Genomic DNA, 26,219 nt, shown 5'->3' with positions numbered 1-26,219 from the left:
GGTTTTCTGTGATGTACTTAAACTTTCTACATATTTTCTGCTATTCTCCCATGTGTTTTCTTTGCAATCACTTGCAATGTTTGTCTTTTATAATGGTATGATACATCTCAGATAACCTTGCCCCTAAACACCCGTAATGGCAAAACTGACTGATTGATCGCTTAACACATAGATATACTGTATATACGAACAGTAGACGCCTCATTTGGCTGGTTCGGATACGTCAAACACGGAGCCATCTTGGAATGGTCAACAAGGAGAGCTGTGAATGTAAGTGAATGGAGAAGAAGCCTCAGACTGCTGCATAACTGCTTCTGTGTGGAAACAGTTCATCATGTAATGAATTGAATGACTGGGTGCTAATTTTCTGTATGTTTGCCATGATATATTCATTTGTAAAGGACTTTATTTTAGAAGTGAAGTCAGGATTTGTACATCATCTAAAATATTGTCCAATGTTTATGGAAAATCAGATCATCTAAAAGTTGGCTGGAAAAGACATTAGACTTTTGCATACCATTTCTGTCAATTTACATTCATGTGTTGACGGACGACTCTTGACCTATCTAATATGGCGGACAAGCTGATGTATCGCAGTCCATAGAAACAGCTGCTAATAAGGTATCTACGTATAGATATCTATGGCTTAACATGTCAGTTAGATGGCTTTTCCTGTCTAAATGGGTAGTTCTTGGCCAATTAAAGTTGCTATAGAGCCCAGACCTATGCTTTAGTCATAGGTCTGGCTACGTGAGACTACATTCTGCCCTACAAATCCAAAATTCAAAAACTAAGCCAAAACTGGAACTGAGAAAAATGGCTTTTTGGTTTTAGTGAATATTCGTTAGTTATTTTTACACTTGGTTTGAGCCAAACCTGTCTGTCACAAGACTAAGAGTTTTGAAAAAATACGTAATCTCTCCGTTTTGCCTTTGCACCACAGTACTGTTTTAAGACATTTTTGTGTTACTACCACAAAAGTCTTTGCCAAATGCTTAAATTTAAATAGTGGTGGTTTTACAGTTGTGGTGGCTTTGAAGTATTTAGGCATATGAAGTTCATTTATCATTGCTCTAGCTGATTCTATATTTAACAGATTAATTTAAAGCTTTTATTGAAAAAGGAAAATATATTGGATTCAGAAAATGACAATTGAGTGCTCCTCTACTTTGCAGAACAGCGTAAACTTCTCTTGAAAGTGCTTGCAAGAGTTAACTCTCCTGGTCAGCCTAAATGACTTACAGCATATCTCTTTCCTTCTCAAACAACCCATACCTGAAATCTCATTTGAAACACAAGCTGCTTTTTGTTTGGATTTCCAATCCCGGACGATATTTTTGTCTTGTGGTGCTTTTGCACTCGTTACAGCCTTGGGCTTGCCAGTGTCCCTCAGAGTTCTGGGAAGATGAAATAATGCGCTGTTTCAAGAGGAGTACACTGCTTCAGCCACAGGTTTAAATTAAGCGTGGTGGACTAGTGTAGGGAGGAGGGCCTCAATCCCCCTCCGGCCACATAGGAAAGAGAATAACTCATGTATGCCAGCATGAATGCACAGGCTGATAGAGTAAATGTAAACAAGACGAGAGCCGGCAAATGAGAGGTCAAGTAATCGCGCACATATCGCTTCGGTTAGACAATGAGCAGGGCGGCGTTTCACATGCTGGGAACCTTGTTTTGGTTTTACTTTTCATGCTGGTTTCACACCACGGCACACAAATCAAATATTAATGAGCAATGTGCGTCAGAAAAGAAAGCAGGAAAGTTTATTTCCACTTTACATTGCCAAAAAGAGAGAGAGAAAAAACTTCTTGGTTTACCTGAATAATTTCTTAAAATGTTGCTACCTTCATTAAACAAACAGTGTTTCTCTCTGTGGTATAATCAGTCAAATTGCTTTAAATGATCATTGTATTAACTGGATAGTAAAGACCACTTGTTTTATGATATGTAGAAGTTCTATAAATATACCTTAAAAATCCTATTGCAAATGAAATGACGATGAAAACTTGTCATAATGTAAAAGAACAGTCTTCAAAGCCAAAAGGAAGGTTTAGTCCCAACTAATGCAACTCATGCTTTCTGTGGGCCTGCTGGAAGCCCTGTTTGGTTTGGGCCATCATGTCCTTGAAGAATTGCAAACCTTATGTCTTGTCCTTTATAGTGTTCCTCAGAGTGGTTCTTAAGGCCTCGTTTTCCTCCAGTTGCAGTGCCAGCCTGCATGGACAAGACAATATGATTTTGAAATCCCTAAGCCTAAGTATTAAACTTGCGTGTAACTTGTCCCGCACTGTTTGTGCAACTGACATGAAGGATACTTTATTGGATCTACAATTTCTTCTGGTGCACGGTAAAAGGGGTGCAAAGATATCTTAGACTTACGCATATTGAGGAATCGACCGGAGTCATATCTAGGGAACGGAATATCAAAGAGACTAGGGGGTGGATTCTTTTGACTTGAGTCAGCAAACAACCATCTAGCAACCACACAATACCCTAGCAACCACACAGTAACATGAACACAACCACTCACATTTTCTTAAAAAAAAAAATTTACTCTAATGTCTGAAAACATTTAGAAGCAGTTGAAATCATTAACTGTTTTTGTTGTTAAAGGAATAATCTGGGTTCAATACAAGTTAAGCTCATCAAAAAAATTTTTGGTGTAATTTTGATTACCACAAAAAATTTATTTCGACTCGTCCCTTCTTTTCTTAAAAAAAAAAAAAAAAAAGCAAAAACTGAGGTTACAGTGAGGAACTTACAATGGAAGTGAATGTGGCCAATTTTTGGAGGATTTCAAGGCAGAAATGTGAAGCTTATAAGTTTATAAAGGCACTTACATTAATTCTTCTGTAAAAACTCATGTATTATTTGAGCTGTAAAGTTATTTAAATCATCGTTTCTGCAAGATTAGAGGGTTTACAGCATTACGTCGTGGCAACGAAGTTGTTAAACTGGATATAACTTTACACAAAAAAGATTAGTAAGCCATTTTATCACACTAAAATCATATTAACATGCATACTGTTGACATCTTGTGGCTACTTTTGAAACAATGAGTATTTTAACTGTAAACTGATGTATATAACTTTTTTGGTGTTAAAAAACTTTCTCTTATCCCAGCTTAATGTGCAGAGACAACTATAAGAAAACCTGAAAACACTGTGTCTCTGTGGCGCAATGAAAATTCCTCTGTTTGTTTTGAGCAACATGTCTCAAGAGAGAAAATGACATTAACTCAACCAGTGGCATGAGTTGGGGGCGGGACTGTCTGTTTGTTCGATCAACAGCAATAGGGGGGCGTATTCAGAGAACTGTGTTGAAAAAAATATTTAGATTTGCAATTCTGTTTGGTGGCGCAGAAATTACTTACTTTAGCTTTAACGAATTGGCCCTCATTCACTTCTATTGTAAGTGCTGACTGTTACTCAGATTTGTGCTTTTTTGTTTTAAGAAAAGGTGGGACAAGTTTAAATACATTTTTGTGGTAATCAACATTATGCCACAAATGCTTTCGATTGAGCTTAACTTGTATTGAACCCAAAATATTCCACTAAGTTATTAGTAGGCTTGTACAGAAATCTTTGACAGTATCTGCAGAATTCAAACACCTGTCATTCAGAAAGTTCTACACACCAACATTTTTTGTTTTTTCATGAAATTGTTTGGCTAATTTGATCATGCTTTCTGCTACTAGTAAGACTGTGTCTCAGTTGAAAACATTTTACCACATTTTAATTCACTCTGCAGTTTTCCCCTCATAATCATCAAAAAAAAAAAAAAAAGTGTGTACAGATTCCATGTGAAAGTAGTTATTGGGCATTATTATGTGATAGTTGTTTAGATTTATTAGTGCTAAAATGTGATGGCATTAAAACACTGAATTATGGTAAAAAAAACGTACCGTGCTTTGAGTTCACTAAGTTGAGCATCAAGGGAGCTTCTGGGAGACAAGCCCTCCTGTTTCTCAGGGAGACTCAGAGTGCTGCCAGAGCTTCCTACATTAATTCAAGACCATCCAATGGATATCAGTTTGAGTCTGTTATTTAATCAAACTTTTGAATTCACTGGATAATATTTGTTTTAGCAACGCACATAAAGGAATATTTAATAGTTAACCCAAAATTTTTAATTCTCATATCATTTACTCACCCTCATGCCATCTCAAATTCATATAACTTTCTTTCTTCTACGGAACACAAACAAAGATTTTTTGAAGAATGTATGATGTGTTTTTGTCCATTCAATGGGGTCCAAAATGTTTACGCTCTAAAAAAGACAAAGGCAGAATGAAAGAAATCTATACGACTTGCGTGGTTTAAACCATGTCTTCTAAAGTGATGGAATCAGCGATAGAAGCAATGGAATAAGGAATACATTTTTGTGTTGTTTCTAAAGCTAACATATCACTCGAGTCGTATGGATTACTTGGTAACACTTTATAATAATTATAATAACTAATAACTTATGAGAACATTAAGAAAGCATACATTCATAGTTAATAAAGATATTAAATATGTAATTAATTGGACACATATTTCTGCTTAATGTGTTTATTAATGTTTTAGGAACACTTACTATTAAATCAATCAATGCTTAATAAAGATTGTAATAAAGCACTTACTAATGACTAGCTAAGCATTTTGCATGACATAATCTAAAGTGAGAACTATATATGCCTAATTAAACATTTATTAACATGGTTCAACAGTAAGTATGGCCAGCTGGCCCGGGGCCAGTGTGAGAGCTTCGCCCTTTCGGGCCAGTACTGTATTGTCACAATCATGTCAATCTTCCATTGATCTTGTAAATGTGTTGTACATGTGTCCTAGTCTAATTATTAAACCACAGCAGCCTGTCATTTTATTTATGAAATATCCAGTTATCTTGTGTTGCACGCTTCAAAGTGATGTGTGAAGGCGTTGACCCGCTAAAAACATCACATTATGACTTCTGTAATCTGTATATTATATTACAGAAAGCGAAACGCTCATTTAATGCAAAGCGTGCAGCACATTACAGACTATTTATTTAATGAAATTGCAGCCAATTGTGGCCCCAACATACTCATTGCACGTACATGAAAGCAGACGCACCTTGCTACACAAGCTTGATTTCATGCGTCGTTGCATTGTGAAATGTGTCAGCATTCAGTTCATAACACAACGCAAGTACGTGCTGCATTCTCAGCGTTGCCACAAGGGGCGCTAAAGTGTATTTTCTTCTTTCAATCAACGACTGTCATGGCGGACTATGGCAGCAAATTGAATTGAAACATATCGAAAAATATAGCCGACTCTTTGTCCCCAGTCCATTCAAATGAACGTTTTTTCTCCGTGTCTCTCCCCACTACTCAACTATCGACTCATCTACCACATCCGGGCTGCATCCAAAAACGTAGGTAGCTGACTTGCTGTCTAATCATAAACTGATAACTGTTTTGAATGAATGGAACTCTTAAGGAAACTGGTCTTCGAACAGTTTGAAAAGCACCTTATTTTAATAGGCAGCATTTTCCAGGTTATAGATGCAGCACTGGTTTCATGGTCATGCCTAAAAAATCTATTGCCCTCTTGTGGTCTGAGGTTTGTATCCACCAGTCTGCTTATAAAGCATAATAGGACGGAACATGCTAAAGTGGCATTTGAGCAACTTGAGGATTTCTTTGAAATTAATAAACTGGATTTTCCTCTCTCACTATTATTCCTGTACTTTTGTGTTATGTCTGTTTTTTGTTTTTGTTTTGTTTTTTGTTGAGCTTCAGTGTCTGTTTTGATCCTTTGTGATTGAGATGCTGTGAAGATGGTTATTTTCAGACTGATGGATCATTAATAAATGTTCAATTAGGCATATACAGTTTTCACTTTAGATTAGGTCACCAAAATGCTTAGTTAGCAATTAGTCAATGCTTTATTACGACCTATATATTAAGTAATAATTGCTTTAATAGTAAGTGTTACTAAAACAGTAACAAATACATTATGTTTAAATGTAAATCCAATTAATTACATATATAATTTATTTATTTACTATGAATTCATGCCTTGTTCTTGTTAAAAAAAAAAAAAAACATTATCAAACTGCCTATAAATTAACTTATTAAACAATAATAAATAATTTTCTTCAGTGAATATAAAACAAATAACAAACTATTTGTATGTAGCGTATTAATACTATAATAGTATAATAGTAATTAAGTAGGAACAATAAATTATAAATGATCAACTAACTATAAACTAATGCTTTACAAATACTTTATACCGTGTAGTTATTATAAAGTGTTACCAATTACTTTTATGCTGCCTTTATGTTCTTAAGCCTAACATTTTTGGACCCCATTGAATTTCATTGTATGGATAAAAACACATTATACATCCTTCTGCTCTACAGAAGAAAGAAAGTCATACTAGTCTGAGATGGCATAATAGTGAGTAAATGATAAGAGAATTATCATTTTTGGGTGAACTATCCCTTTAAACAATGAGAAATATGACTGAAAACAGAATTGATAAATAGACTAAAAACCCTAGAAACACACTAGTTTCAGTCTATATAAGAGCTTACAGAACCTCTTCTGCTCCGATCAGATGTTTGCAGATTTGACTCTTTCTTTAAGTCCAGTTTGGCTCTCTCCAGCTGCTGTTCTAGTAGAACTGAACGCTGCCATTCTTGTCTGAGTTTCTGCTCAGCTTCTACACATTGGCGCTTCACCTCTTCTTCCCTGTAACACAAATAAAGACCCTTATTGGATACACACAGCCCTAAAACACAACAATACTTTCCAGTTAGATAAAGTATTTACATTTTATAAAGAAAATGTGAGTGGTGCTTGTGGTTGCCAGATCATAACTATGTGGTTTCTCAGGTGTTCTGGGTATTTTTTGCAACATGATCACACGGGATGTTGGCATGCTGTTTCCGAAAGTTCCGGTACCCTAGGATCGGCAATAGTAAGCTGACTCGCTGACATGCCCTGTCTCCCATCGGACATATTTGGAACGGCTCAACAACAATTACTTTCCTTGTGGCACAACTTTAACTTGTTTCTATACGGCTACTAGAGTGTTCTGGGTGGTTGCCAGAGCATTGTTATGTGGTTGCTATGTGATTCAGCATGTTGCATTGCTGTTGCTAGGGTGATTTGGGTGGCTGCCAGAGCATTGCAATGTTGCTAAGGTGTTCTGAGTTTTTTTTAGCATGATACTATGCAGATGCAAGGGTGTTCTTGATGATTGCAAGAGCATAACTATATGGTTACTAAGGTGTTCTGAGTGTTTTTTTTTTTTTTTTTAGCATGTTGCTATGCGGTTGCTAGGGTATTCAAGGTGGTTGAAATCTGCCCCAATCCAGAAGAGCCCACTCATTTTTATTTACAGGATACCACATGCCTTAATGTCAGAATGAAAATAAGAAAAAAACACTTCAAACAATAAATACCCTCTGAATTGAAAAAAAGTGTATTCAGCTTGATATACAGTATACCATTTCACCCTCCATTTCTGATCAAGTAGGGCCGCTTACTTTGCTGTTCATTTTTGATCAGATACAGTACAGGTGTAACTTTTTTTTTTTTTTTACATCTTCCCTGAAGTAAAATCAATAAAATAATGCCCTTCTTTTGGGATTTTATGTTTTTTAGATCTTGTTTACATACACATTTCTCGATTTCATCAATCGTTTGCATATGCAAATAAGCTTATTTCTTTAAAACAGCAACAACCTTTACTTCTATAGGTTGAAACATGCAGAAAATATGAGAATGTATCATGTATTGGGGGCCATCTGATGAAAAAGAAAAATAACATGACTTGAAAATCATGTCATGAAAATAACAGCCAGTAGATGGCTGCAGTGTTGTATGCAGCCACTCACTTAAGTTTTTTTTTTATTATATTTTTTACTGTTTTGAAGTGTCATTTTTTGCAATAATGTAAAATTATGCTTACAGTCAGAACTGACCTGGTGTTACAAAGAGAAGACAAAATAATCTTTTAATTACCAATCATTTATTTCAAACATCAACATTTAATAATTAAAGTAAATTAATAATCATGTTAAGCAAATTTAACAGTAATAAACAGAAATAAACAGCAATGAACTGTGAAAATTAAATTAGTGTATAAAACAGAAGACTCAGACTTTGTTCTTTGTTCTCTGTGTGTGCATGCATGAGTGTGTGTGCGTGCGTGGGTGTGTTGTGTTCTGCATTAGTTTGATCTATTTATTTCTCTGTGTGTGTGTGTGTGTGTGTGTGTGTGTGTGTGTGTGTGTGTGTGTGTGTGAGAGAGAGAGAGAGAGAGAGAGAGAGAGAGAGAGTGCTGCATTGTGAATGTGTTATGGACTTACCCCTTCATTTATGTGTGTGTGTTCTGCATTGTGGCAAATGTATAGATTTTAGATGACAAAATAAAAAAATAAAAAACTGCTCTGTGTTATAGTGTCACCAATTCATTTTTGTGTGTGTCAAATGTCAAATGAATCAAGTCCCATTTTTTTGTGTGTTTGGATGGCAAAAGAAGGAAAAGTAACAAAGTCTTGTACTGCTCAGATAAACCAGACGGAAAACTGTATTTATGGAAAAATGTATTTAGGTCAAAAATGACCGAACAGAATAGGATGGTTAATAGCACATTTAGTGGCAATAATGTGCACTTTCTCTCCAAATTAGTACCCCTGAACACATGTAGAAATGGCACAAATAACATTTTCATTTATTATGTATATCAGTCGGTTATAATGGTTGTTCTATCACCTGGTTTGCTGCACTTTGGTCAGCTCCAGCAGTCTGTCTCTCTCCACACTGACAGTCTGATAGAGAGCCTTATACTCTGCACACTGAGTTTGGAGTGATGGAATTTTAACAGCACACTCTGGACAGGCTGCTCGTGCATCCCTGTGATACAGTAGCATGCAATGCTGTTAATCACTGTGCTGTACTAGATAAAATAAGTTTTTGTTTGTTTGTTTAATTGTCCTCTTGTCCTACTGATCTTAGCCTATACAAAGCTGCTGAACACTTCACAGAATATTATATGCTTTTGTTATTTGTTAACATTTGACACGTCAGCTTGAATACCCGGCAGAGTTGGACTCCCTGCTGTTCTGCTGTCGTGATGTTGATGGTCTGATGTTAGCTGGCATCCTCGAGCCACCTGCTTCTTGTTTCTGCACCAGACACAACATATGTATGAGCATGTAGAGGAAAATGCAGCTGATGATCCGCGGTCAGATGTGTCATACCTTGATGGCGAGCTTTTGGATCTCCTGCTCCAGCTCCTTTACTTTCTTCTCCTTCTCTGACACCATGTGTTTGAGCTGCTGGATGAGGGAGTTGTCCTGCTGGGCCTCACATTGTAGCTGCTTCTCCAGGCCCTGCTGGGCCTCTTCGAGCTTGGACCTTTTCTGGCTCACATGATGCAGCATGGCCTGCCACTGCGTCTGCTGCTTCTATCAGAGGAGGGAGCCAGAGGGCAGCTTTGAGAGAGGCTGATACACTGCAATACATGTCATCTGCTTTGATTTGGCTGTTTAGAATTGTATCTTCTCATTGGTTGATATACTATATGTGAAGTATCATATAAATGCTATAAAATGTATTACAATGTTCAATTTCTGTTTTGTTTCTGTTTTAATTATTTTTCTGCTTGTGCAAATCGAATCGAAAATACACTGTCAGTTACTTTTAACACAGTGTTTTTTTTTATTTTTTATAATTTTTTTTTTTTTTAGTAAATAATCAATAAACTATCTAGAACCTAGGAAATCAACCTGTGGCTTGCAAACCACATGAAAATATGAAAATGGTGCCATGGTTAGGTTATGTTAGGCTAATTAACCCTAATTATTTATATGATGACGATGAGTAACTGCATATCCGCATTGTGTCCGTGTAATCTCAGGATTTAAAACATCAAACTGAAGAGTGGCAAAATAATGGAACAAATTAAATTGTGACTCTTGCAAACAAAAGGACTTGAGGTTGGGTCCTGAACTGGCTCAAGCTAAGTAACACTGATAATTTACAGATCTTCTGTTATTGCGTAAAAGCTGCTATCAGTTCTGTTTACCAGTAGCGCATCAACCAGCTCGTTGTCATGTTTGCCCTTATCCAGTAGAGTGCTGATCTGACTCTTCAGAGCTTTGATTTCTGTGCTTAACACTTTGTTTCTGGCTTTGGAGCCCTCCAGTTTCTTCTTCATGTCTGTGTGCTCTTCAAGGAGAACCTCATAATCCTTAGTGAGCTTCTGCAAAGACACGTCATTTTCAATGTTATCTTTGAATAATAGACTTTGAGGCTTTGATCACTGCATCTTAAAATCAAAGGATTAGTGTATTTTATAGATATCTGTCACTTCCTAAACCAGAAAATGGTTTGAAAAAGTTAGGAAATACTCAGAACTATAACAATGTTTAATTAATGTTCACAACCTCCAGGGTCTCCTTCCGCTCTCTCTCTCTATTACGGATGTGGCTAAGATTTCTGTCCTGTGTCTTCTGTCCTCCTCCAGGCCAGATCTCCTCCTCCAGACTGAGGTCATATAGCTGCTTCCTGTGAGATGATTGGCTCAATTGTTGTTCCAGGTCTCGCACCTTGAGTGTATGAAATGCTTAATAGTAACATGTGAGTTATAACACTATGAATTAACAGATTTTAGAGCAAATCACATACATATGTGGAACAGGTATTGCAATCAGGTTTTAAATCCAGATTATATAATAATTAAGATAATGCTAAGTAATAAAATAATTGAGAAGACATTAGCAACCATGGAGCATGTATGACAACTATTTTATTTTTTTAAACATTATTTACAGAGGCAGAAATACATACATACAGAAAAGTGAGAAGATGGTATAACATTTTGAAAATAATAGTATTTGTTATTTGTGATGTATAATTTATTAAAAGCAGAAGCCCTCCCACGTGACATCATATCCTGGTGTCACGTCATTCTTATGTTTTTCCCAAGGACTCTTTTTTGAAGTTTTGAAGAGACTTTTAGTTTGAAATTGTTTTATCTTCCTCTGTTATATCTGTCTTCCTGTCCATTGTCCTAATTGTATCCCAGGTGTTCCTCGTCTTCTTGTTAGCCCATGTGTACATATGCCCTCTTGTTCTTTGTTCCTGGGTCGGTTCTTGTTTGTATATAGGGTGTTATTAGCCAACATACCGCTTTAGAGTTTGTGTTATCTTCTTCTTTGTATGATTATCTTCATCGTTGTATCCTCTTCTTTTGTTTTCAATTAAGGGGGCTTTCACACTGGGCACGAGTGCGATTGTTCCCGGTGCCCCCCGCAGCTTTGGTCTGGTTTCACACTCACTTTATTCTATCAAACCCCGGTCCATTTGCGTTCATCTTACGTCATCACAAACACGCATGGAGAACACAACACGACTCATCATACTTTTTGTTTTTTTGTTATTTTGGTGCCGTTATGCACAGCAGAGTGAACAACAACTGCGTATATGTGTGCTTCATGGTGTAACTCATCAGATGTCCAGGGGAAGGTGGCTTGCTGCTGCTCGCAAATGGCATTTTTTGAGGAGACAGCTGATTGCAAGGAATTCATTTGCATCTTTGTTTACACTGCACACATACTCATCTTCGTGTCCAAGGTGAAGTTATCACCACTGTCATCTCCTGTTATACCCTATATTTGTAACCTATAATAGTATTTATATATAGTATTTATAAGTTGTATAGATAGATTGATAGATGTCATCATCAGCTAAAATGCATGCTCAGGTTACTTTATTTCCTGAACGAGTGCGCACCCGAGTCCGAGTTGCTTTCACATTCATGCGAATCACGCTACAGTTCCATTGCAACCAAACTCAGACCACCTCCTACAGGTAGTCTCGGGTTCGGTACCGTGGTGCGCTCCCCGATCCGCATGACAGATTTCACATTACCAATTTTTAATGCGAACCATGCTGTGTTTCGAACTAAACTGCCAGTGTGAAAGCACCCTAAAGTTCTGCATTTGGATCCTCACTCTCTCGCTAATTCCCTTCATAAACTCTCACAGAAGAACTGAGCTTACATTATGGATCCAGCAGAACAAATTGGGAAACTTTCCCAAGGGTCCACTCCTGCAGTGGTATACTGCTCCATTTTTTGGAAAATGGCCACAGATGAACTGGCATGACAAATCCCTCAGAACTATGTTTTGGTTAGGACTTAATGACCCTGTGAGGAAGCTGGACCCTTTAGACTGTGATCGTTGGTCTCTTCAGGATTTTATCATTGAAATCATAAGGGCTGACCTTCTGCTCTCTACTTTGGTGATCCTGGAGTCCCCCTCAATGGAGGCCCCTCTGCTCCTAGCTCTGGTGGTCCCGGAGTCCCCCTCGATGGAGGCCCCTCTGCTCCTAGTTCCGGTGGTCCCGGAGACCCCCTTGATGGAGGCCCCTCTGCTCCTAGCTGCGGTGGTTCCAGAGACCCCCTCGACAGAGGCCCTTCCACTTCACACTCTTCCTCCTGCGGCTCCACCCGCTCTTCTTCCTGCAGCTCCATCTGCTCTTCCTCCTGTGGCTCCACCCGCTCCTCCTCCAGCATCTCAGTCCGCTCCTCCTCCTGAGCCTCCTGCGGCTCCAACCGCTCCTTCTCCTGAGTCTCTTCCTCCTGCGGCTCCGCCCCCTGCAACTCCATTCCCTGCGACTCATGCAGCTCCGCCTCCTGTGGCTCCACCTCCTGTGGCTCCGCCCCCTGAGCCTCCGCTTCCTGTGGCTTGCCCCCTGGGCCTCTTCCTTCTGCAGCTCTGCATGCTCCTCCTCCTGAGACTCCAGCGGCTCCGCCCACTCTTCCTCCTGCAGCTCCGCCCACTCCTCCTGAGACTATTCCTCCAGTGGCTCCACCCGCTCCTCCTCCAGAGGCTTTGTTCACTCCTCCTACTGAGACTCCAGCGGCTCCACCTCCTGTGGCTCCGCCCCCTGAGCCTCCACCTCCTGCGTCTCCCCCTCCTGAGGCACCACCCCCTGAGCCTCCGCCTCCTGTGGCTCCTCCTCCTGAGCCTCTGCCTCCTGCGGCTCTGCCCACTGAGCCTTTTCATTTTCTTCTGAGCCCAGGACTATTCTCATTTTTCATTTTTTTGGGCTTCAGGCCCTTTGCTTTTAATTTTTGTATCTTCATCTGTTATGTCTTTGTGTCTATTGCCCTAATTGTATCCCAGGTGTTCCTCGTCTTCTTGTTAGCCCATGTGAACATATAGCCTCTTGTTCTTTGTTCCTGGGTCGGTTCTTGTTTGTATGTAGAGTGTTATTAGCCAGCATACTGCTGTAGTGTTTATGTTATCTTCTTCTTCATATGATTACCTTCATTGTTGTATCCTCTTTTGTTTTCAATTAAAGTTCTGCATTTGGATCCTAACTCTCTTCCCTCTTCCCTTCACAAACCCTGACACCTGGTCCTTGTGTTGTCCGAAAATTTTTTGCATGGTCAAAGTCTAGTGTTACTGCCTCTTAAGAAGCAAAAGTAGAAAGTAGAAGATAAGCTAAATTAAAGTGAATGTGTAAAAAAACAAAAAAAACAAAAACAAAAACATAAAAGTATCATAAAAGTAGTCTATACAACTCATACACTACACTGAAAATGTTTTTTTTTTAAAGTAAATTTAGCAGAAAAAAATATGTCTTTTGTACATTGAATAAGTTAGTTTAAGCATGAACTTGAAAATATTAAGTAAATTCTACATTTTTTCTCAATTCAAACATGTAAAAATTGATGCTCTATCTAATAAGTAAATATTATTTATGATTGTGTGTTATCTTTACAATGCGTCATCATGTACCAATCCTTAAGTAGAAAAACTTGTCATATTTAAATGTTAATTTAAAGTAAATTTAAAAGGGAAAATAAAAGAAGCAAATTGTACATAACTTTTTGAAGCTGGTTTTCCCAGCATTGCAATGGGCTTTAATAACGAATGAGCATTAAAATGCATTAAAATGCTAGTACACTTTTAAAAGCATGGCTTAATTCAGTGCTACATTGCTTAAGTAAAATGTACAAGCAAAAAGTGAGTAAAGTTTACTTGAAACAGAGAATTGCAAAGTAATCTTTTCTTGAGAATTGTGAGTAGCCTTGAATTACTTGAAAATATGGTCTGTTAAATGTACTAATATTTGCATGGATATTGTTTCCTAGTTTCTTTGTTTTTTAAGTAAACCCCACTCCAAAATTTTTAGTGTATGTTGAAACTTTTTTGAAGCCTTCTAACAGCTTTCTGAGGAAATTATGTCAAATCTGGAACATTGTGTTTGATGTGCCATTTCTGAATATTTTTCACAGAGTAATTATTTTTGTTCTTTTTGAAAATCTTTATTTTTGATTTTGTTCTTTTCAGTTATTGTAAGTCTTCAGAATTCTGTATGGCTTTGTATGGACTACTTTTATATTTTTGTTATGGTGTCACACTAGTTTGGAACAACATGAGGGTGAGTAAATGATGTGAGAATTTTCATTTTCAGGTAAACTATACTTTTGGTTAAAGAGAGTGGTCAAAACAAATGACAATCAAAAATAATGACAATAATCTAGGTTAATGTGTGATTATCCATCAAAGAATCTGAAAGGCACTTGTGAAAATGTTTAAAGGTGCTTCTGAAAGAGTGGACATTTTCAAATCTTGAGAGCTGATTAAAAATGAATTAAAGCCAATAAAATCCAAAACATATTGTCCTAAAAGGCATACGAAAAGCGTACAGGTTCAGGACCGGTTGACTCACTCTGTTCTGAAGAGCGAGGATCTGCTGTGAGCGACCTCTCCAGCCTCCTGGATTACACAGTATCTGCTGAATATTGACATACTCACCCACCTCACAGCACAACACCTGAACAAATAGTAGTTTGATAGAGATTATGACATAAAAATAATTTTTACTGTAACAAATTAAGATAAATTACATTATTTATTGTGCACAAACCTTATGAGCTATTTTTAACTCTTGTTTAAATGACTGAATCTGGTTACGGTACTCAGTCATTTTCAGTTGTGCTGCAGACAGTTTCTCCTGTAATGATTTTACCACTGGACTGTTCTACATAAAAACAAATTGAGAACGAATTCAAACTGGTTTGACAGTTAAAAGTTTTAGGGCATTTAACTAAAAATAAGTCATTTAAAAATATTTACAAATGTTTGATCATGCACCAAATGATGTTGAACATGATGTAAAACAATGTTACCTCAATATGGTCTTCTACATTCTTTGAAGTCTGCTTTTTGTATGACTTCTGTCCAGGATGAAGTAACAGTATGGCCTGAAGCTAATATACAGTTTTGATTAAATACTGTATGAAATGTATCTTTTGCTTTCATTGTCAAAACATTGCAACATCTTGTGCCACTGTGCACCAAAGAATTCATTTGAAAACCAAAAATTTAACTATTGTGTTTTGTCTTTACCTCTTTCTCTAGTTCTTTGATTCGGTTGTTTGCTTGTTTAGTTTTGGTCTTCTCCCGTTCAATTTCTGCAGCTAACTCTCGATTCTTTTTGGACAGTTCCACAATTTTGGTTGCTGCAGCATCTCCTGCCAGACCAGCTGTACCTTGGATTGTCAAAGGAATGAAAATATATTGTCAGACAGATCACTTTATTAGGAACACCTGTACTCCTACTTATTCATGCGATTATCTAATCAGTCAATTGTGTGGCAGCAGTGCAATGCATAAAATCATGGAATTTTATGTTCCTAATAAAGTGCTCAGTGAGTGTATACACACTGATGAGCCAAAACATTATGGCCATGTGTTGGTCCTCCTCATGCTGCCAAACAGCACCGACCCAACAAGGCATGGACTCTACAAGACCCCTGTCCTGTGGTATCTGGCACCAAGACATTAGCAGCAGATCTTCAAGTCCTGTAAGTTGTGAAAGGGAGCCACCGTGGATCAGACTTGTTGGTCGAGCACATCCCACAGATGCTCAATTGGATTGAGTTCTGGGGAATTTGGAGGCCAGGGCAACACCTTGAAATCTTCATCATGTTCCATTCAAACCATTCACGAACAATATGTGCAGTGTGGTAGGGTGCATTATCCTGCTGAAAGAGGCCACTGCCATCAGGGAATACCACTGCCATGAAGGGGTGTACCTGGTCTGCAACGATGTTTAGGTAGGTGGCACGTGTCAAATTGAATGTGAATTACTGGACCCAGGACAGAACATTGCCTAGAGCATCACACTCCCTACACCGGCTTGTTGTCTTCCCACAGTGCATCCTGGTGCCATCACTTCCCCACGTAAACAGCACACACATCCACGCGTGCCCACTGAAGGCACTTTCGACAGTGAACAGGGTGTTATCATGGGCACTCTGACCAGTCTGTGGCTACACAGCGCCATATGCAGCAGGGTGCGATGCACTGTGTGTTGTGACACATTCCTCCCCTAACCATCATTAAAATTTTCTGTGACTTGTGCCACAGTAGACCATCTGTTGGTTCGGACCAGATGGGATAGCCTTTGTTGCCTTGGGTGCCCAACACGCTGTTGCAGGTTTGTGGTTTGTCCCTCCTCTGACCACTGTCAGTAGGTACTCACCACTGCTGACCGGGAGCACCCCACAATCCTTGCCATTTCAGAGATGCTCTGACCCAGTCATCTGGCCATATCAATTTGGCCCTTGTCAAAGTTTCTCAGGTCTCAGATTGACTATGAGAACTGATTGTTTGCTTACCATCTAATCTATCCAGACCTTGACATGTGGCCTTGTTAGGAGATGATCAACGTTATTCGCTTCACCTGTGAGTGGTCACAATGTTTAGGCTCATCAATGTATGTTATCTTAACAAATGCCAATTATGTAGCACATACCTGCTAATGCTAACCTCTCCTCTTCTCTCTTTTTCTTCAGGTGTTTAATCTCAAAGTCTTTCTCACTCAGTAGTTTATGGAGTCTGCCGTTCTCATCCCTCAGCTCTCTTAGTTGATCATGCAACTGTTCATTTTCATTCTGGATCACTCTAATGAGAGCACAATGACCATTTAATACATATGTGAATAGCCATACTGACCAATAAAGGTACTTGTTTCAATAAAGTAATAACAAATTCTTCCAATGTCTTGTGTCTGATGAGCTGTTGAGTATAATAAATGTTGAGAACCATGGTTGCGCAAAATTTAGAATTTAAGAACTGGCTCCATTTCAAGTCATGAATTGTAATATGAATTGAGCGTTCTGAGAAATTAAGTGTTCTTCCAACATGGTCCACTTAATAAAATGTATTACTGTTATGAAATACTGTATATATATATATATATATATATATATATACACAGTATACATGTTTACTGTGTATTACTTGGAAAAAATTTAACATTTGAAAAACTGTCCATATATACTGTATATTGTACCATATCTTAGGTACAAATTTCTAGTAAAAGTACAGTGAGTTTTCAGATTGTATTTTCAGATGTTTTTAGAATGTTTTTTTCTCTTCTAAAATTTGTCACTACCAAAACATACACTGTAAAAAAATTCTGCTATATTTACGGTAAACTATCGGCAGCTGTGGTTGCCATACATTTACCGTAAACAATATGGTTCCCTGTCTGTCACTCACTCGACGTTGTGTCGATGTAGTGACACTAGGGATTCGATCTTGAGAGCCCCAATCACCTTTGCTTAAAATAGAAAAGGACAATGAGAATTGGTGAATGGAATTTGCATGCCACTCTCCACCCCCGGACATACGCGTATAAAAGGAGATGGCGTACACCACTCATTCAGATTTTTGAATGCAGGCTTGTGTTCGCCCTCTCACCTTTCGCTTACGCTGCTGGATTTTACGGCGCATATCAACAGTCACCCTCGAACGGTCGAGTGTTGTGCTTCCCCTGGGCGCTTCGGTGGCTGAGTCCGCGGGTGCTAAAAGAGTATATTCAAAAGAGTATATTTCCTTCTAAAAGAGCTCGCGCAAACGCTTGCCGTCTTTTTAAAGATGTCCTTCTGCGTTTGCGTTACTGCATGTGGCCGTTATCTCTCCCCTCCGGATAGCCATGAAATCTGTCTCGAGTGCTTGGGGCGCCAGCACGCCGAGGCAGCTTTCGTGGAAGGGTTATGTTCTTATTGTGAGAACATACCCATCAGAACATTGCGGTCGTGGCTCACTTCCTTCTTCATGAAGCAAGGTGCCACTGCGGCTGCTCCCCAACCTGCTCCGTCCTGGGCTGATGTTCAGCCAGCCGGGTCGGCAAGCACTGTGGGCAATCTGGATGTGGATATGGGAGCGTTTTTGCCGGCTCAACCCCCGCGGACCTCCCATCCCCCAGCACGCTTGTTCTATCCGGAAGAGCTTTCGAGCGATACAGGCGCGAACTGCTGTTCTTCCCGTGGGGAAGACCCACAGAGATGCGCCGTAGGGTCTGTGCTGTCTTTCCATCAGGAAGGGCTGGAGATACGGCTGTCTCCCTCTACCCTGAAAGTGTACGTGGCTACCATAGCAGCTTACCACAACACACTGGACGGGAGGCCCTCACGACAGCGCAACCTGATCAACAGGTTCCTCAAGGGCGCGAGGAGGTTGAATCCTCCTAGACCGCGGCTGATTCCCTCTTGGGATCTCTCTGTGGTCCTACCTGCCCTACAGAGAGCCCCCTTTGAGCCCCTGGAGCAGGCTGAGCTCAGTACTTTGTCTCTGAAGACGGCCCTCCTGGTGGCGCTCACTTCCATCAAGAGGGTGGGTGACCTGCAGGCACTCTCTGTTACCAGCAAATGCCTGGAGTTCGGGCTGGCACACTTTCACATGATCTTGAGACCCCGGCCTGGTTACGTGCCCAAAGTTCCCACCACTCCTTTTCGGGACCAGGTGGTGAACCTGCAAGCACTCCCTTCAGAGGAGGAAGACCCAGCCTTGTCATTGCTGTGTCCAGTTTGTGCCCTGCGAATCTATCTGGACCACACGCAGAGCTTTAGAAGCTCAGAGCATCTCTTTGTCTGTTTTGGAGGACAGCAGAAGGGGAAAGCTGTCTCCAAGCAGAGGCTAGCCCATTGGATTGTGTATGCCATTTCTCTTGCATACCAATCTCAGGACTTTCCATGCCCCTTGGGAGTCTGGGCGCACTCCACTAGAGGTGTTGCATCCTCCTGGGAACTGGCAAGGGGGACCCCTCTCGCAGACATATGCAGAGCCGAGGGTTGGGCTACACCCAATACCTTTGCAAGGTTTTATAACCTACGCATAGACCCGGTTTCGACCCGAGTGTTACGCGGTAACAGCAGGTAGACCGGGCGGGCGGTTGGGTGTACCGCTTGCATTGCACCTTTCCCCTTTTTTAAAGGTGATAACGTGCGCCTTTTTGTCCACAACAGTTCCCCGTATCCGGTGAACCCCGGATGCCTCTTTAATTCTTAAGCACTGTTCGGTGACGAACTCGGTGGAGGAGTAACGACACCAGGCCCAGTACTCATGGTATGCCCCTTTTCAGTGTGCTAGGGCTCAGTGCTCCATGCGTGGTGATTCCCCCTTGGTAATCCCGTATGATGAGTTTCCACTATTCGGTTTCCCCTTAGGTGAAACCTGTGTTTCCCCTCACCAGAGCTTTCTCTGCCTCGGCCACTGTGGCTGTGTACCCTCTCTGTAGATAGGGTCCTCCGGTGGTATCATTCCATATGTGAACTTCCCCGTTGGTAAGTCCATGTGAGGTATTCTCCACATGTTAACCTCACTCTGGTAGGATGTGGTCTCCGTAGTGCTCTCCTTCCTGGAGAGGGAAGAGCACTTCCCAGCTTGGCGGGAAATTGCTTAACAGCAAATCAGGAAAGGCACCGCCGGTTGCCTACTTGGTTAAGTGCCTCCTCCCCCCTTAACGGGACTAGGAAGATGCCTTACCTAACTCGCTGGAAGGTCACAACGTGGTTGAGAGATATGACGTAAGCTCATTGGTAAGGTCACGCATCACGTGGAGGAGGAGTCAGGAAGCGCATCATTGTTTACATTTTTTGGGGGGTTTTTATATTATTATTTGAAAATTATTATTATTATTATTATTTTTATTATATTGTTTTGAAATTGTTTTGGACTGTTTTGGTTTGTGAACGGCGCTTAGTCTGTGGTCTGTGGTCTGTGCAAGTTTCTCTTGTAAACAATGACGCACTTTCTGCCTCCTCCTCCACGTGATGCGTGACCTTACCAATGAGCTTACGTCATTTCTCTCATGAGCGCACGTCACAGAGATGTACGGAAGCGAACATATGTATTTAAAAAGTATACAAGTATTGTTTTGTTTCTCAAAATAATCAATCGTTTGCTTTCAGAAGAACTTTATTTGTCGACTGGAGTCGTGTGGATTATTTTGATGCACCCTAAATATGCATTTTGGACCGTCAAAAAATTTAGTACATTCACTTGCATTGTTTAGAGGATTCCATTTGTTGTCTTAATAAATACAGAATATATTTTACCGTATATATTACAGTAACTACCCATTAACCAATTATTATTATTATTATTATTATTATTATTTTTGTGTAGAAACACACTATAATACACTCTAATACATATTAGGAATTTGTTTCCATCCCCCATCTAGAGATTATTTTTAAGCTTCTTTAAAAGAGTTTCACAGCTAAATCAATTAAAATGTAAATTTTTACAAATTTCAAAGCTTAATTTATAAGATTCATCAAAATCTAAATGCAAATTTGTCTGTAATATACACAAATTTGATCATAATGATCTAAGAGTTAATGATTGATGAAACATCATCATAAAATGTTAGTTAATAACTCAATATTACTTTATTTTCAACAAAACACGATGTTTTGGTAGCGACTGCAAGATTAAGTGGCTTGAACCTGTAATAAGTGTACTACATGTCTCTTTCGATAAGAAAGAGTCTGTTAAATTACAAATTAGTGGTTAAATCAGATCTGGTAACAGGAGATGGTCTTGTCTAGATCACAGCCTTCATAATTATATTTGTACATTTATTTTTCATGTGTCACCTGGCATTGAACAGATCCATCATGTCTTCACCCTCTTCTGTGAGGTTCATATTGTCCAGACTGCTGAGAGGAGCAGTGTTTGAGCTTGTCTCATCTCTGTCCATCTCCTTTCTCATCTCCAGTCTTCTCTGGATGCGCTGAACTTGTTGCTCTTGAAGAGCTTGAAACTGAAGCCTCAGATGCTCCTTTATTTCACTGTCACCATCCATCACTGAGAAATTAAAAACAATATGACGCATCTGACAAATTTGCCATTTATATAGGCAGTTATAAATGAGAGCTGCACTACAGTGAATGAAATATAGCAATTTAAAGCAGTTGTTCTCCCTTTATGGGTCACAAACCAAAAATGGGCGGCAGGTACATTGAGGTCTGTTTTTATCCTTGAAAACCATAAACAGGATGTGGGGGCGAAGGCATGGCCGAGCATTCGTCTGGGAAGAGGGGAAGAGGTAAGGGTTTTCACCTGAGATGAATTGCTGCTAATTGTGATTTCTATGTTCACAGTGAGAGGCGGGGAGATAAAAGGCTGCCAAAAACCCCAGAGTGGGCTAGAGAGAGAGAACCCAGCTGACAAGCTGTGTGTGTGTATGCTGGCCGCTGTGGGCTGTTGTGAAGCTTTACTTAGTCCTGCTGGATTATGCAATGCGATATCTGGAAGCAGTGCCTCTGCGCAACATCACAGCACATATTGTTGATCCTCACTGATCAGGACACTACTTTCATAACACTACGCGAGCTGTATGAATTATTGGGTATTAAATCGATTCGGACAAACGTGTACCATCCACAAATGGACGGCTTGGTCGAATGATTTAATAAGACCTTAAAAAACATAATTCGTAAGTTCGTACATGAAGATGCTCTGGGATAAGTGGCTCGATCCCGTTATTTGCAGTACGAGGGGTCCCGCAAGCCTCCAAGGGCTTTTCCCCATTTGAATTGTTATACTGGCGTAAGCCCCGTGGCGTGTTAGGCATCATGAAGGAAAATTGGGAGGAGAGACCTTCACAGAGTAAAAATGAAATTCAATACATTCTTGACCTGAGAGCAAAACTCCACTCACTTGGGCGACTATCACAGGAGAATTTGCTACAGGCTCAAGAACGTCAGTCCCGGCTGTATAACGGGAGCTCGGCGACAGGAATTTGCACCAGGAGATAAAGTACTTGTATTACTGCCCACATCGAGCTCGAAATTACTTGCGAAGTGGCAAGGGCCCTTTGAGGTCACATGGCGAGTTGGGGAAGTCGACTATGAGGTAGTGCGTTCTGATAGGTTCTGTCAAATTTACCACCTCAACCTACTAAAACCATGGAGAGAGGCGGTCCCTGTAACCTTGGCGACGGTAGTTCCGGAGAGGGAGGAGCTCGGTACGGAGGTGAGTCTAAAAGCCAATCAGTTCACCCTTGGGGAGACCACTTCTCACCGTCACAATGTACGGAGGTTGCCAGATTGCAAAAAAAATTATCTGACATGTCCTCACCTCTCCCTGGCTGCACTAATCTCACAGAACACCACATCGAGACAACCCCAGGGGTAGTGGTACGTAGTCGGCCCTACCGGTTACCTGAACACAAAAAACAGGTAGTACGGGAAGAATTAAAGGTCATGCTCGATATGGGGATAACAGAAGAATCCCACAATGATTGGGCCAGCCCGGTAGTTCTGGTACCTAAGAGCAATGGCTCGGTCCGGTTCTGTGTGGATTATAGAGAAGTCAATGAGGTGTCAAAATTTGACGCGTATTTATGAACTGCTCGATCGGTTGGGCACGGCTTGCTTTTATTCGTCACGGATTTAACAAAGGGATATTGGCAGATCCCCTTAATGCCGATGTCCCGTGGTGAAATGGCCTTCTCCACACCGTTTGGGTTGCACCAATTTGTGACCCTTCCATTCGGTTTGTTTAGGGCCCCGGCTACATTTCAGCATCTTATGGACAGAGTCCTCAGACCGCACACTGCATATGCCGCTGCTTATTTGGTTGATATAATTATTTACAGTAATGATTGGCAGCGGCACATGCAGCAGCTGGAGGCCGTTCTGAGGTTGCTGCGATGAGTGGGGCTCACAGCAAACCCGAAGAAGTGTGCTCACTCTCCGCTACTTTTGCTGAGACAAGCATTCACCCTCTGTTCGGACCATGCCCCACTCCAGTGGCTCCACCGCATGAAGGATGCCAATGCCCGGATCACACGTTGGTAACTGGCACTCCAGCCGTTTAAGTTTGAGGTGGTCCACAGGCCTGGGACGCAGATGGCTGTCGTGGACTTCCTCTCTAGAAAAGGGTGGGTGGGGGGGGGGGGGGTTGTGGCAGGCCGGGCTGATGCCCTGAACTGAGTCGGGCGGTGGGGGTATGTGGGGCCGAGCCTTCGTCTGGGCAGAGGGGAAGCGGTAAAGGTTTTCACCTGAGATGAATTGCTGCTAATTGTGATTTCTATGTGCACAGTGAGAGGTGGGGAGATAAAAGGCTGCCCAAAACCACAGAGTGGGGAAGAGAAAGAGAACCCAGTTGACAAGCTGTGTGTGTGTGTGTGTGTGTTGGCCGCTGTCTGCTGTTGTGAAGCTTTACCATCACGCTTGAGGCAGACGTGTTTGAGTTATAAATAAAAGTGACATACCTGAGTTGGAATCGCTGTTCCTCACTTCCTCATTTCATTGAACCTTTACACAGGACTACACAAGGTAAAAGAAAATAGGCCTCAGACTACCTTAAATATAGGTTCAATTGCAGGGAGAATAAATATATTTTGTGTTGACTATAATTGGTTTTGAGCTGTGATTTACTGGCTGACATAAGCATGAAACCAGCCAAATTCAAAAGATATTTTAAAATATTTTCTTATTCAGGCTATGACGTGTAAATTATTTTGCATTTTACTGGGCCTATGCAGTTAATGGTAATAATAATAAATTAAAAGGTTTTTTTTTTTTTTTTTTACATTTTTGTTTACATTTTGTAAGATAACCCATTTTGCTGCTGTGTTGGACACTTGATGTCCAATGTGAAATAAAGCAAAACCGGTTGAGTCAATGGATTAAAAAACAATCCAGCACATTACACCTGTTTAAGCCCATGTGCATAAGTGGTTTTACCCTTTTTTATTTTCCCTTCTTTATTATTAATTGTACACTTTTATTGTTGTTTTGTTTGCCTTTTATTTTATTTCTTTTTTATATAAGAATAATATTAGAGCAAAACGTTTCTATACTATAAGCTGTCTGAAATGATTGAGAAGTGGAAAAGGACGTTTAAGACTGAACAAACTTACCAGAAGAGTTTAGACAGATTCCCGTAACCAAACTGAGAACTGATAGAGTATATTCATTAGGTAAATAAACAAAAAACGATGATATGCTAACGGGTTAGCGAGCTGTTTACTAAGCATTTCCTGTCCATTTGTAGTCACGACCGTTTCCATAGTAACGCGTTTCAAGGAAGTGAGTGCATATACAATACAATACAATACAAAACAACCCAAAACAATACAATACAATACAATACAAAACAACCCAATACAATACAATACAATACAATACAAAACAACCCAAAACAATACAATACAATACAATACAAAACAACCCAAAACAATACAATACAATACAATACAAAACAACCCAAAACAATACGAATACAATACAATACAAAACAACCCAAAACAATACAATACAATACAATACAAAACAACCCAAAACAATACAATACAATACAATACAAAACAACCCAAAACAATACAATACAATACAATACAAAACAACCCAATACAATACAATACAATACAATACAAAACAACCCAAAACAATACAATACAATACAATACAAAACAACCCAAAACAATACAATACAATACAAAACGATACAACACAATACAATACAACACAACACAATATAATACAATACAATATGTATGTAAATGATGATATGCTTAATCTGATGTCATACATGTGACGTAGAACACTGTAGATCAGAACTGTACGGCAGATACAAACTTCAAGTCAGTTTACATAGTTTTATCGAGACTACATTTCAAGTTTTAAAGACCTTCATCACCTGTGAGTTATTTCAATGTATTTATATTCTTAATTTTCAATAAACATCAAGAGAAAAGTCCCAGTGTTTATTTTCAAAATTCCAGCCTAAAAGGATGAAAAGCGGGTGCTCATCTGGGCGAGAGAATACATCTGCGTCTCTGAACACATCAGGGTGGCTGACACTGAGAAAACGCAAATATGAAGGAACTGTAGCGCCACCAAATGTGAGTTACAAGTTTCTCAGATTGAGATATTCATATTTGTGTCTTTTTGTTTAAGTTTTCATTAAAATATTACTTTGATGCTTCGTCTGTTTCTCCTCCACCCTCTTGCGGAGGACAGCCACTCCTCCCAGGGCAGACAGCAGTGAGTCCTCCGCCCCCTGGTGGATGGAACGCCCCTCCGCGTTCTGGCGACCGGCAGTGAGCCCTTCTGCCCCGGCAGCGGCTCCACCACTCCAGGCGACCGGCAGTGAGCCCCTCCTCCCCTCACGGATGACGGCTTTTCCTCCGCGTCCAGGCAGCCAGCAGCGACGACTCCGTCCCCCGGTGGACAGCCGCGACTGCTCCTTTGGGCGGACAGCAGTGGCGAGGACTGCAATACAGCGCATCCCTCCTCCTTCCCGGATTTTGGCACCAATGTAACAGGGTTTAAAATGGGCAAGGAGGAGGCGGGAAACTGCTGAACAGTCAAAATAATGTTTAATGAAAACTTAAAAAGACGTAAACATAAACACACACGACAGCTGCTTGTGGCTCTCTCTCTCCCGAACTGCCACATCCAGATTGGCTTTATCCCTCTCTGTGGCTGATTAGCCGGATTGGGGCTAATCAGTCACGGCCCGACCCCGCCCTCCTCCTTGTCACATTCATATACAACACAAATGTATTACTTATGTAAAAGTAAAAGTCATCCATTAAAATACTAATTAAGTAAGAGTCACCCATTAAAATACTACTTAAGTAAAAGTAAAAAAGTACCTGGTTTTAAAAATACTTAAGTGTTAAAAAGTAAAAGTAAATACTGCAAATTCAAATCCGTTCATCTTAAAATAATAATAATAATTCCTTACATTTATATAGCACTTTTCTAGGCACTCAAAGCACTTAACATAGTATAGGGGGAATCTCCTCACCCACCATCAATGTGCAGCATCCACCTGGATGATGGGACGGCAGCCATAGGTCATCAGTATGCTCACCACACATCAGCAATTGGTGGAGAGGGGAGTAG

The 26,219-nt window shown here is 40.2% G+C and overlaps 1 protein-coding gene across 1 annotated transcript; it reads right to left on the bottom strand.

The window, feature by feature from the left end:
* Nucleotides 1-300: 300 nt before the first annotated feature.
* LOC127441939 (coiled-coil domain-containing protein 13-like) lies at nt 301-26,219 on the bottom strand. Its single transcript, XM_051699530.1, has 16 exons — nt 26,126-26,219; nt 20,952-21,162; nt 16,820-16,968; nt 15,409-15,551; nt 15,189-15,269; nt 14,927-15,040; nt 14,729-14,833; nt 10,429-10,590; nt 10,068-10,244; nt 9,241-9,447; nt 9,077-9,165; nt 8,753-8,893; nt 6,570-6,721; nt 3,905-3,998; nt 2,141-2,214; nt 301-314 (listed from the first exon to the last, which is right to left on the bottom strand). The coding sequence occupies exons 1-15, from the start codon at nt 26,166-26,168 to the stop codon at nt 2,142-2,144; spliced, it is 1,941 nt and encodes a 646-aa protein (XP_051555490.1). The 5' UTR covers nt 26,169-26,219; the 3' UTR covers nt 301-314; nt 2,141.

Source organism: Myxocyprinus asiaticus, chromosome 6, assembly GCF_019703515.2.
Source record: "Myxocyprinus asiaticus isolate MX2 ecotype Aquarium Trade chromosome 6, UBuf_Myxa_2, whole genome shotgun sequence".
NCBI classification, from domain to species: Eukaryota; Metazoa; Chordata; class Actinopteri; order Cypriniformes; family Catostomidae; genus Myxocyprinus; species Myxocyprinus asiaticus.
The sequence above is the reverse complement of the archived record's forward strand: the minus strand, read 5'-3'. Positions and strand labels throughout refer to the sequence as shown.

What these genes read in the sequence shown, in the direction of transcription:
- LOC127441939 (XM_051699530.1), bottom strand. Translation starts at nt 26,168, where the DNA reads ATGGCTGCCGTCCCATCATCCAGGTGGATGCTGCACATTGATG. An exon ending in TCAAAGAACTAGAGAAAGAG is followed by an intron (nt 15,270 to 15,408) that starts GTAAAGACAAAA and finishes ACTGTATATTAG; the next exon opens with CTTCAGGCCATACTGTTACT. An exon ending in TCCTCGCTCTTCAGAACAGA is followed by an intron (nt 10,591 to 14,728) that starts GTGAGTCAACCG and finishes CATACACTCAAG; the next exon opens with GTGCGAGACCTGGAACAACA.